This window comes from Halyomorpha halys, unplaced genomic scaffold (assembly GCF_000696795.3).
Source record: "Halyomorpha halys isolate HHAL.00 unplaced genomic scaffold, Hhal_1.1 Scaffold506.1, whole genome shotgun sequence".
Lineage (NCBI taxonomy): Eukaryota > Metazoa > Arthropoda > Insecta > Hemiptera > Pentatomidae > Halyomorpha > Halyomorpha halys.
The window spans coordinates 192,240-206,291 of NW_027108424.1; the positions used below are offsets into that span (position 1 = coordinate 192,240).

At 35.3% G+C, this 14,052-nt stretch overlaps 1 protein-coding gene and 1 pseudogene across 2 annotated transcripts in view; both read right to left on the minus strand.

Annotated features, from left to right (window-relative positions):
- LOC106683710 (1-acyl-sn-glycerol-3-phosphate acyltransferase beta-like) overlaps positions 1-187 on the minus strand; it is a 30,473-nt pseudogene extending 30,286 nt beyond the window's left edge.
- Positions 188-8,147: 7,960 nt separating this feature from the next.
- Positions 8,148-14,052, minus strand: part of LOC106683709 (1-acyl-sn-glycerol-3-phosphate acyltransferase beta) — a 19,446-nt gene continuing 13,541 nt past the window's right edge. For both annotated transcript variants that reach the window (XM_014425351.2, XM_067046753.1), the window contains 2 exons: positions 10,783-10,951; positions 8,148-9,167 (listed from right to left, as the gene is read on the minus strand). In XM_014425351.2, the coding sequence (XP_014280837.1) occupies positions 8,998-9,167; positions 10,783-10,951 (339 nt within the window). In that variant the 3' untranslated portion in view covers positions 8,148-8,997. The remainder of the gene's footprint in view (positions 9,168-10,782; positions 10,952-14,052) is intronic.

Consider the following 14,052-nt stretch of genomic DNA (forward strand, 5'->3'; position numbering starts at 1 on the left):
ATTTAACACGAGTTTTTCCATTTAACACGCTTTGACATAGATCATGAATACCCCTTATATAAAAATACATTTATCTTGATAGTTCATAAAATCAAAATAAAAATTCTGGAAAATAAATAAAATAAAACATAATAAAATGAATTAATCTTAAAATACCCAAGATGGAACAGACTTTCACTTGCTTCTGTATGTGGTTATAAACTGAATCTGAAATATATTCAGACAAAAATAACGAAAATTCACTTACATAATTATAAGAAACAAAGGAATTAGCAACAAGACTTAATTAGCATTTGCTATGAATATTTATGAATGAAAATTAATTATATATTAGCAATTTCAAGAAGGAACCAAAATTGATTTAATTTTATTATTTTTATTTTTGTCTACATAATATCTCAGTTAAGTTTTCATATATTTTGAATTAAATTAAATTAACGCCAAGGAATTATTATAAAAATTTAGAATATTCGCATTTTCAAACAAAAATGAGAGCACAAGAGCTGGGGAGAATAATAAATTTTCTAAAATATGAGCCCTAATAGAGCTATTTACGTTCAATAGTCCCCGAGATAGGGCTTTTTAAAAAGCAACATATCATTAAAAAAAATGAACTGAAAAATCAGTAGCTAGTGAATTTATTTTAAGAAATCTATCTCTCAAAAATCATTGAATTTACAGGTTTCTATTAGAAATCAAATTAAAGCTAGTTTCATGATATTCAACAAAATAAATTTACAATTTTGGTTTCTAGTTGATCGGACAAAATATTTGGTTTATGAAAAAATATACCTTAAGAACCATAAGACGTACATAGTCTACCAGAACTCAAATTATAAGTAGTTAAATGTACTATAAAGTAGTTTAATGTTTATCTTTATTGAAATAGTAGTTTTTTATGATATTTGCATATGAATATAATTTTTTCTCATGAAAGTTTGTCCGATCAACTAGAAATCGACATTTGTACCTGTAACCACGACCAGCACACCCATGACAGCCACCACCATCAACTAGTCACGTCAAATACCCTCCCTTGCTTTCCGATGGACAACTCCCACCAGTCATAGGAATATTTACTTCCACCACCATCCCGTCAACACCTAGCATATCACCAGTCACCATTGATCAGATCATGCAGTTACTGTACACATTAATTCACCAGATCTCAGCCTTCGTACAGGGCATTGCGGCACAAAACCCCAAGCCATCAACGCCAATACTATCATAAACTTCAACTGTCGTAGTCTAAACAATAAGATTGACGAGATAGAAGCGCTGCTTGCCATCACACAACCAACCGTGGCCGTCTTTACTGACACCAGGTTGCAAGGCTACTCAGTCACTACTGACGACGGGCGCGACCCACATGGAGGCGTTCTAATTGCGGTGCGACATATTATGCAATGGAAAAAGATGGCCGCAACCCCAGGTAACCAGAAACACCATATGGCATAATTCCACTACAAATGGAGCTGGTAAACAGATTACGAAAACCTTTAACGAAAAAAAAATTCACGGAAGTCCACCCGCATACTTACACTTTCCGCCATGTCGCAAACGGAGCCACTTCAACTTTAGACCTCCTCCGGACGGGACAACAACACAGTATTACAGGATGCACCACCTTTGGATTCTATCGTCTGACCATCGTCTAGTGCAATATTCCATCCACAGCCGAAGGGAACAACCAGCGAACAAGAAGTTTAGGTACTAGGATGCCGACTGGAATAAATACAGATCAGAAGTGTATGGGAGACTACCGAAGATGCCATCTCTCCACACGAGAGCGCAGGTCGATCGCTACATCGAACAGCTCACCACTATCCTCCTCGAGGCACAATCCATCCCCACCTACCGACCAACACCTCCTCCCCACCTCCGACCACCACGAACACATATCTTAGTCCTCATTGAGAGCCGGCGCACCCTCAAGAACAGATGGTATCGCTCCAGGGATCCGAATGTCAAACGAGCAGTCAACGCTATGAATACCCAAATCAAAAACCTTCGGGGACAGAGGAGGACAGCTATTTGGCACGAGCAGTTGCTAGCTACTCATGGTGACGTTAGGAAGTTCTGGAAGCAGAACCAAAAGTGCAACGAAGCCCCAGACAGCTGAAAGCTATTTTGAGGAGATCAAACAGGAACCGTGCACCCGGCCACGAGGAAGTCCAAACGGTCTTGCTAAAGCAACTCCTCAGAAAAGGCATAGCACATCTCACGAAGCTGTACAACTGCTTGCGAATAAGATACTTCCCTCAATCTGGAAACACGCCATTCTGTTCCCGCTAATAAAACCAGCAAAGTCAGGTGACAAGGAAGAACACAACAGGCTCATTAGCCTTACACCACACCTAGTGGTTAATAACTTAATTATAACAGAGATTTTTATGAGGAACACTCAGTCGTCCCTTATGAGCAAACTGCCATCCTAGCTCATCTCAGTTCTGAACATCACCTCATGAAACTACAAACAGATTTCAATAGAAACCATGCGACAGCTATGATCTCTATAGACTGTACGGAGGCCTTCGACTCCGTGTCTCACGGCATTTTATGCCGCAAGCTCGCGGACCTCGACTGCCCAGAACAACTCTATAGCATTATAGTATCGTTTTTAAACAACCGTAGCCTAGCTGTACGGGTTCGTGAAAATCACACAAGAACAAACTCAGTAACGTGCGGTGTTCCACAAGGGGCGGTCCTGTCTCCTCTCTTCTTCTCCATATACACTGCGGATATCGTGGGGTCTAACTACACCATTGCCACAATAGCCACTTTCGCAGACGATAGCAGCAGCGCCAGAGCCTAACATGCCAGGAGAGAGTAAAAAAAAACTACACCAGCTCAACATCCAGGTAAACCCGGCGAAAACAGACTGCGTGGTGTTCCCACTACAGAAAGAGAAGAAAACCAGACTACCTCGCACGCTCCAAGTGGCAAACTCCGTACTAAGGCCTTCTAACTCTATAGTTTATCTGGGCATTAAATTGGATCGCCACATGACACGGTCAGGTCATTGCTACATGAAAACCAAATGATTCCGTCTCAGATCATACCGTCTACACCATCTTTTATCATCACCAGTATTTTCACCAAGGTTCAAACTCCAAATTTATAAAAGTATTTTGAGACCAGCTATATGATGCTCCACTCTTTACCCATCTCAGAGAAGGGACACAGCACCATCTGCAATGCTTCCAGGATATAGTGCTGTAGAAGATTGTGCACCCAACATTGCTGAAGAAGATAATGACAGATCAACTACATGAGCTCTTCGAACTACCAACTGTGCCTGAATTCATCCAACGCAGGCACATAAAGTTTTTCGACTCTCTACAGCACCAAAGAAATCCACTGTTCAGGACCCTTACACCAGCGCCCTCTCCGAGGCGTTGGCACAAACCAGATAAAAATTCAGAAACCACATGCCAGGACACTTTTAAATTTCAAAACCAATGTGTGCCCCAGCACATTAAAAAATTCAAAGAACGCCCAATGCAACAAAATTACAACTCAAAAACTCCTTAAAATTTAGGCCGCTACAGAGGAAGGAAGCAGTGTGGAATCCAAAAATATATTGGTATATATATTCATGCTAAAAACAATAAATTTCAGAAATAGGGTTTTTGGGAAAAAAACAAAACAGATATATATATACAAATGTATACTAGCAATCCAAGGCAGTAGTATATTAGTATACATTTGTCATTTCTATTACATATGTATTGTATAAATTTAATAATAAAAGAGGTTACGAAAAAAAACAAAAAACAGATATACATATACATAACTACCTATACGTTTGTATTCAATTACTTATTTCGTCAGGGGGTTACCAAAAAAAAAAACTTATTTGAGTTCTAATAGACATCTGTAGGTTGAATGATTATTAAGATATAGTTTTCTTAAAACAAATAAAAAAAAAAAAGTAAATGAAAAATTACAAGGGTACTTCTTAGTTGTGTTAAGTGTTTGTATCTTTTTTTAGCCCTGATGAAGATCTGCAATAATGGGGCAAAACGTTGGCTCAAATAAAAATAGTTATTATTATTTGAGTTTTTTTTTCACTGCACCCAGACCATATTCCATTTATTAATAATACACACGGTCAATCAGCGATCTTCCAGTAATATTTTATGAATGTTTTCTCAATTATATTTATAAATAGTGTTACTATAATTTTAGGAATGTGAATTTCAATGATATACCATTATATTTTTATTGAGATGCTTATAATATTTTTATCATAAGCATACTATATAGGCTTTTATAAACAATTTGAGTAGTTATGAACACAACACATCATGCGAGTTAGATTACATTAATTACATCAATCTTGGGCCCTCAAAATTAGAGATATAGCTTTTGATTTTTTAAAAACTTAAATAAATTTTCCACTGCAGTTTCGGTTTCTCCTAGAGTGATATTCAGCCTAATCCCAATGCTTAAGAGCATCACTATGAAACTGTCAGAAATACCTTGCAGATCCTGCAGGATGTATTCCACTGTCAGAAATACTTAGCAGGTCCTGCAGGATGTACTCCACTGTCAGAGGAACCTTGCAGGCCCTGTAGGATGTACTCCACCAACAGAGATACCTTACAGGTCCTGCAGATCTATGGGTTGAGTCAGTGGTTACAGTTTACTGCTTAATTATTGTTTTTTCACAGTATATCCATGTTTTTTTTACTTCACGATAATATAGTCACTAGTTATATTAATTTCAAGATTTTGAAAATATTGTTAGAAAATGTGACTGATCGTATAACTCTTGTTTAAATGGAACTGTAATTTTTCATATTGTGAACTAACATAATTAAGGATTTAAGTTATACAAATTAATCAACTTAACTTGGTTACAGATAACAAATAAAATTAATCTTACTGACTCACTTTAAATTGAGAATGTTCCTTGGCCATAGAATACCCAATGGTAATAATGCCATGCCGATCAGAGTCAGAACTATTCCAAAGCAAACGGAACAAGAGTAGTATCGTAATTTTTTGTTTGGTAATAGTGGTAAAAAGAACACAATAATAACAGCCATTGCAATAGCATGTTCACAGTGTGTTACTTCATTGAGGATCGCCATTTCTGAAAGGAATTTAAAAGAATATTCAATAATAAATAATCAGTTCTATTATTATATTAAAAAATTTAAAATATCAGAAAATTAAAATTATTTTTACTCTTAAGAAAGACTGTATACCTAAACCTGATATACATTGCAGCTTCATTTTAAAGCAGATATACTTCTAAGAAATATATATTAAGATTTAAATTTATTTCTTAAACATAAAATTTTTAAAGTTACATTTTAACAGCATTAAGTGTTTGTAATTTTTTTTTTTTTAATTATTAAGTATTTTTATTTTATTTGTTAATTACTTGAAGAAAAATTATTTTATTAAACCAGATAAATAGGCTCTATGTAATGTATATAATTAATCTTCAAGAAATGAACTAGTTGCATTTTAAATGTAAATCATTTAAGTGCACTTTAAGTTGTTAGACATCACCAGTGAAAACAATATAAATTTTAAATTGGTTTAAAGATTTATTTTAACTATCGAAAATACAAAATATTTTAACCCTGACAGTTAAAAAAATAAACGAATAGGTTGTAAAATGTTCTTAAACAACAATGGTTATCCTGGTTTAATGAGAAGGTTTAACAGCAACACATTTTTTGTTTCAACACCCCAAAATTTCATATAATCTGAAAGTACACCCATTTTATCATGATGTGATTTAATTGTTTGAAATATCCAGCTAAAAATGCTGGAAAATTAATAAAAGAATTAATCATAAAATACCCAAAATGGAGGAAAATCGCACTAGCTTCTGTATGATGGAGTAAATTGAAACTAAAAGAAATTCAGTCAATGATATCAAAAATTCACTTGTATAATTGCATCAAACAATTGAATTAGCAATAATTTTTTATTACTTCTTATTAACAAACCCCATAATTATATAGATTATACATTATTTATACAGATATTGATATATTATTTTATTTTATTTTTTCTTATTTCCAAGTATCTATTGAATTTCTGTGTGTTTATTCTTTTTCATCAATTAATTAAAAATAATTTCAAACTTTGAAATGAATGGAACTCCAGTCCTAATTCAAAACATATAGTACAAGAGCCGGAAAGAAAAAAAGGCAGTTATCTCACCCCAATTTTTGATTACTATAATGAAAACCAGGTATAATTACTAGTCAAAATTGATGAGTCTGCCAAGTATAGGTAGTGGGAATAAAAAATGGCGGCTGTTTCAAAACCTTAAAAAAACATTAATTTTTCATTTGGAGCTGTATATCTTAAAAACTACCAACAACACTAGAAAATCTAAGAGATCATTATTTAAAGAGGAGTAAATTTTCTGAAATATTAGTCCTAAAATTACTATTTACGTCCAATAGTTCTCGAGATATAGCTTTTAAAAAGCAAAATTTCTTAAAAAGCTACTGAAAGATTAGTAGTTAGATAAATTATTTTGAGAAATCTATGTCTATTAGCACTCAAATTAAAGCTAGTTTAATGGACTATAAAGAAGTTTATGACCTTTACCTTCATAGGAACAGTAGTTTTCATGATATGATGCTAAAATAAATTGATTTATAGTTGTTCGGACAATAAGTTTGATTTATGAAAAACTTCATTTCAGAAACCATTGCACGTACAGATGTCTGCCAGTGCTTAAATTAAAGCTAGTTAATATATAAGAAGATGGTCAGGGTTGCAGTCAAAAGAGAAACAAAAATAGCTTACAACTATTTATTTTCCAACGTTTCGCCCCACTTTGCAGGGCTTCATCAGGGCTAAAAAGATTGTATCCTATTGTGGTAATATCCTCAGTTTTTGTTTTGTATCTTTTTAGCCCTGCAAAGTGGGGCAAAACGTCGGAAAATAAATAGTTGTAAACTATTTTTGTTTCTCTTTTGATCACAACCCTGACCATCTTCTTATAAATAAATTTTTACGGTCAACTATATATACATATATATAAAGCTAGTTATATTTACTACAAAATAGTAAAAAAATATGTTATCTTTGTAGGAGTAGTAGTTTTTATGATATTTGCCAAAATAAACTCACAAAATGTTAATTTATAGTTGTTCATATAAAATGTTGGATTTTTGAAAAAATATATCTATGGTTGTAAAACCAATAATATTTGGAAACTAAGAGATGGGAATATATTAGTTGAAACTAGTAACACAAGCAAGGGTGAATCATTATTGGTGATGAAGAATTTTGCAGGTCAGTTTGAAGTATAAAGTAGTCCTTATCACTCCCTGAACTATTCTGAAGGCATGCTCAAGTGTTTTGACTTACAGTTTGCCACAATAGAGGAAATAAAAGATGTTGTTACAGATGTCTTTAAAATTAAAATAAAGATGAAAAATACACTCACACACACATATATATTATCTTTTGCAACATCCAAGCCTCCTGAAACAATTAAATTGGATTTTTGACTGTCAAGGTCGATCATTACATTCCCAATCCTTACAGCTGTTATAATTGTTTGTGATTTTCACTTCCAATAAAATAACGTAAAAAACCCTCAGTGTTCAGGCCTGTGATACTGAAAACTCGATCTACGAAAAGCCACCTAGTTGCATTAATTGTTCTGGAAAGCATATTGCCCTGGACCGTAATTGCTCTATTTTTAAATTACAAAATGAAATCAAGACAATCCAAACCATTAGTAAGTTCTCAATAATTGAAAAAAAAAAAAACATCCCAAGGGAACATATTCTGAATATATTTTTTAAATCTTATGCAAAAGCTAAAAAATATTTTGAAAAAAAAATATATAGGAATCCAGGTCAACTTCACTCTCTTCATTCTCCCTATAATAAAATACATCAAGTAGGAATTTTGGTCATAAACTTGAGTTAAAAATCAACCACCTCACACTTTCTCTCCCTAAAACATCTTTTTAAGCCTCAATCCCTCCACCACTTTCACCCCTCATTCATATCCACCTCCTCAATATCCTCAATTTAATTATGTAATAAAATTAAATAATTAAAACTTGTAGTCAGATGTGTTAATTATCTAATGTTTCCATATCAACCAAATAAATACTGCAAAACCATAGTGACCGAAGACACAAAACTCAGGATAGTTCAATTTTTTTAATATAAAAATAAAACATTACAATAAATATTACATTAACTGTTTTCTAATATATCAAAATGTTATATTAAAATTAAAGGAAGATGGTCCAGATGCGGTCAAAGAAAAACTCGAATAGTCATAAAACTATTTAATATGAGAGCCAATGTTTCGCCCCAAGGCTTCATCAGGGCTAAAAAAGTTACAAACACTTAAATGAAGTAAACATAAATGAACAAAGTAAATGAAAAATAAAAAAAAGATGTACAGTGAAATGTAAAATTAAATAAGAATAATAAAAGGTTTTAGACGAGAATTAATGAAAACAAAAATAACAACAGATAAAAAAGAAATATAAAATACAGTACACACTAAAAGATGGGAAAAAAGGAATAACAGTAATGTAATAAAATTATATTAAGTATAACTGTAAGAATTTAAAATATAAAACCAAATAAAAGACATAACAGGAAAGTTAGCTTCTAAAATGCAAAACATAGAGTAAAAGAAGAATTATGGAGATTTTGTAATGCTTAAGATGTGTCGGTATGTCAGGGCACTGCAGTCTTTATCAACTTTATGATTGATGGATTTCTATGTAAATTGATATGAATGGATTCTGAAATAAAGCATTTTTTATGGTTGGAACAGTAGTAAGAATTAATGTATGATAGAAGTTAAAAGAAAGATTGAGAGTTAAAACGTGTTCAGACAATTTAGAGGCAAAAGGGTTACAGGAGTTATTAGAGGTTTTGTAACCACACCCTGCCCATCTTCCATTTATTATCACACACAGTTAATCACCGATCTTCCAGAAATATTATTTTGATAGTCTCTTGAATAGAGCTTTTGTTTTCAACTATTATTTCTATTCAGGACAGTCTGTTGTAAGCTTTTGGCTTCCGTATGCAGCTTTTCATATTCATCTGACATCAGTTTATAAGTCTTCTCTTTAAGTGAATCAACATCTTCAAGTGTAAGATCCTCTGTTGAAATGGGTTCCAGGACTGATATCACCATCTTACCTGAAATATAGTGAAATTTTATTATTCCATTTGTTTATACAACTTATATTTATTTATACGGGGGATAAGCCCATAGGCATGTAAAGAAGCACAAATTATACACAAATAATACATTTTCAATGCCATCTGTAGGAGGATGATTTCCAAATTTACATTAACTTCCCACCTGCTGACTTATTAGTTGCCAAGGAGAAACTTCAAGAAAATTTGAATTGAATAAGTCACTGGGCAAAAGAAAACAAGCTTAAGTTGAATCCAGAGAAGACTAAGGCAATCATAATAGGATCCAATCAACTCCAGAAGACTATATCTGAGTGTTACAATGGTTGTAAGGGAGTCATGGTATGCAGAATAAAAAGGAGTATCTTAAACCAAATTCAGGCCGATGAAGAAACACCATGGCCCATGGTTAAGTATAGGCTGAAGAAGGCGATCAGAGGAGGACGATGGGCCCCAGAGGAAGACATATTTCTGATGATAAGGGAGACAAAAAATCCAAAACAGTCTAGTGGGCAATATGCCCCGGAGCTCCTGGCATGCTTTAACAGAATTCAAGATAAACTCAGCAAGATGATGGAAACAATCCAGGTACAGGGTTGGATGCATTTTCTATCCATGGTACTAAAGATTCAGTTGGCAACAGAGCTGAGGAAGAAGGAAGGATTTCCGAGAGAGTGCTCGTTTGTGGAAATTGCTCAAGACCTGATAGAAACATGCGCTAGGGAAGAGGAATCAAGAATAGACATAGAAGAAACCGGCTGAATGAAAGTTAGTTACAATCGTCCGAGGAATAATTTAGTTCCTTGGAGAAGAAGAGAGTACTAGGAAAGTGCGAAAGAGAGGATAAGAAACCCGGATAGAAGAATGGGCCAAATAAAACCAAGAAGCAGGCGCTGTGAGGACCGAAAATGCCATGGATGCGGAAAGATAGTGTACATGATGGAACAGCGCTCCCTCTCCCGATGTTTCGAATGTGGAATAGAGAGACTTCTTATATGTTTCAGCGACAAAAATCGAACCAGGTAGAATCGATGGAGGTGAATGGCCAACGTGTGAGGAGAAGGATTTCTCCGAGGTCAGAATGATCTTCAAGTGATAACACTGACACGTCTGAGTCCTTAGAGGTTGAAGCAGAAGAGAATGATATCTAATAGATACTATTTTTCTTCTTCAATCGTCGACAAAGTCTAATCCATATGTCAATAGATGCTATTCTTCTACTATTTTCATTCAAAATATCATTATTTTTGTTTTCTTGAAAGCCAAAATACACAAATTTGTAAGATATGAATCGAAAGTCGACTAGCTATGTACAAGTTGAAACTAGCCTAGTACATAATTTATTGATTGACTCTGCACAATATCTGATCCTACTGTCCAACAAACCTATGTTTTGCAGATTGACCCTACACCAAGTGTGATCCTGCTGTTCAGTTAACCTAACCTATAAGAATACTCATTGTCTGAGCTCTTTTGATGCTAGAACACCTCGTCCATTAAATAGGTGCCTGGACTGAACACAAATCTGAACTACTTCTATTAAAAGATTTTTTCTAATAAACATAGGATTAACAAAATCGATTTATCAATGATAAAAACTTAATGCATACTTTACCTCTAGAAAACGTCTTATTAACAGAATCAATAAAGTAGTAGGGAGAATAAACTACTGGTATTATAGGAGCTTTTGTACTAATGGCTGCTCTGAATGCACCATTTTTGAATGGCAAAAGGACTTTTCCCTTTTTATTCCTTGTTCCTTCTGGGAAAATCCAAAGCTTTGCCTGAAACATTTTAAATGGCTTTAAACCAGAAGAGTAAGAAACAATAAAATTAAAATAGCATATAATTGAAGAATTCAAAACATAACCTATCAATTTAGGTATTTACTATTTAGTCATTAATTAATTAAAGATGAGGGTAAATCCAAAGCTTGGCCTGAAACATTTTAAATGACTTCAAACTACTAGAGTAAGGAACAATAAAATATTATAAAGTAGGGCACTAATGAAAGTATCCAAAACAATATCCTAATCAAGTGACACTTAATTCTTAAGAATATTTTAATAAATTTTTGCATACATCAATATATACCTGAATTGGACACTCATAAAAAATAATGCAGTGTAATCTCGGTTATCTGAACTTCAGTATCCCGAACCCTCCAGTAGTCTGAACTGGTTTAAAAATCATTTCAATGATTCCATGGTCCACATATCTCAGTCTCTGGCAAGTATCTTCATCTGAGCTAGTCGATGGATATGCTCCATATAGCTCCTTCTAGGTCTGCCTCGTGGTCTTCAACCAGTCGTCCTCCCTCGCTGCCATACATTTCCTTGGCACTCTATCTTCCCTCATTCTACAAACATGTCCATACCATCGGAGCTGTCAGTGTTCAATCACTGATGGGATCTGAAGTTCTTTTCTTATTCTTTCATTCCTTATCCTGTCTCTCCTAGTTTTGCCTAACATTCTTCGCAAAAATCGCATTTCAGCAGCTGTAATCCTGCTCAAGTGTTTGTCTTGGGTCTCCCAACTTTCACTGTCATATAATATTGTTAGAAGATATATTTCTTTAAATATATAGAGGTTGATATCCTTACCTACCTCCCTCTTTCCCACAATAGTATTGCACATCTGGTAGTGAATATTATTTGCTTTATTTCAACTATTGAACACTTCTTGGTCTATTTTACCAGATTTATTGAAAATTGTTCCAAGGTAGGTATAGAAGTCCACATTCCAGTACTTCATCTTTGCACACTATTCTTACATTGCCCACATCCACTTCATTTCTGGCAAGTTACAATCTTGATCTTGTTAATACACATCCCTTTGCGAGCGATTTCTTCTTGCTAATCTATAATCGCCTGTTGCAATGTTTCCTCAGAGTCTGTCATCATCACGATATTGTCTGGATATAGAAATGCCTGTACTTGTACCGTCCTCATGTTCCACATACCGACTACAATCTAAGTAGTTCTTGTCCAGCATATTTTATGAATTTCATCCAAGACAATAAACAATAATGGACCGAGGTTTGTTCCCCTTGTTTCACAACTCTTTCTTAAGAAAATGGCTTTGACTCTCGGACATTGATACACACTATTCCTTTAGGGCTTTGATAAGTTGATTTAATTGCTTCCCGGAGATCTGTTAGAGTTCTTTTGGCTCTTAGTGCTCTCCAGATTTCATATCGGGGTACTGAATTAATGGTAGCTTTTATGTCCGAAAAAGCAATATAATAACTCTGATTTCTATCCCATGCCTTTTCTATGATAGTTCTGAGGGCGAAAATGTGAAATGTCCTGGGTTTGTCTTCTAGGTCAGAATCTGACCTGGTCTTCTTCTAGTTTTGGCTCTATCAGTGATTACAACCTATTTTCTAGAATAGTGGTGTACAGTTTGTATGTTACTTGGGATAAGCATATTGGGCTGTAGTCGTATCCTTCTCCTTCCTCTTGAATGTTTACTGACTCTTCTTCAGGGGTCATACGCTTCTTCGTATGGGGTCAGAGAGCTGCGAAGAATAGTGTTGTCTCTATCTATCCAAGATCTTTTCTGGTTCTGAGATCATATGTCTGCTTTCATCTTTTATGTTTCTGATCTCTTTGGAAGTTTTACCCTTAAGTTACTTTTTTCCAAAAGATCTTTATATTCTCTCTGTAGTCTCTGTCAAGACATTTTCCGAATTCCTCCCACGAATTCTTCTTGGCCTCTCTTACAATACGTTTAGCATCATTTCTCCGCTTAGCATAATCTTCCCATTTCAGTGGTGTACATTTCAGCAGGTAGGCCTTCTATGGCTTGCAACAGAACTAACTCTCTTGACAAGTTGCAATGAAATTGTAGCGACACTGCTACCTGCTGCTCTAGACTGTGACTTGCATAGCCTTCAAAACACCTATGGCCCAGCATGACGCAACCTACCAACTAACACAGGAACTACTGGTGACAAGCAAACGCCATACATTAATGTCTGTACTTTCCATTGTAATTACCTTATTTATAACATGTAACAAATATATGAGACATTGTAATATATATAAATGAATCGTTAGAATTAATAAAGATTCTAATAGAATCTGCTGATCCACTGAAATCTAACGTCTTACAAATAGTACCTCTCGATGGCGTTTTAATAGCCCAGAGACTTAACTATGCTCAAATTAGAAGATTGCCATTTTAACCTTTGCACCGAGAGGAACTAATCGGTCGAAGAAGTGGGTCCTTTATGGCTTCGACGTGAACTGCGACCTTGAAAATATCACCAGTGATATCTATGAACGACTCCCCGGCTTCAAACTACTACACCGCCTCACCAGGACACAACTCGACGGGCGAAAAACACCAACAGGTCTACTGAAGCTCGTGACTGAGCATTTTGTTAAAATCACGGACATCAGAAAACTGGTTGCCATAAACCACTGTCGGTTCAGAGTCTCACCGTTCAAAGAAGACGGCTGCCCAGTTCAGTGCAAAAACTGTCTGCAGTACGGCCACACCATGCGGTATTGTGATCGCAGAACCATATGCCCGAGATGCAGTGAAAACCACGAGCTGGCTCAGTGTATACTGACCGGCCCACCAAAGTGCACCATCTGCAATGTAGCAGGCCACACGGCGACTGCAAAGGATTGCCCATCGAGGGTAGATCTAATAAAGAAGAGGAGGGACAAGAGCGAAGAAGCCCAGGCGCCACCACCACCGCAACAGAGACGACAACCCAGCCGGAGAGTCCAGGGCAACCTTGCTTACTCCGAGCTGATGGGAGGATCTCCCGCTCTGCAGCCTCAACAACCACTACCACAGCCTGCCCCGGTGACCAGTGCCTCTAGCCAGCCTGTCATGGAACAACTATTTGCCCGCATGGACCAAATGATGA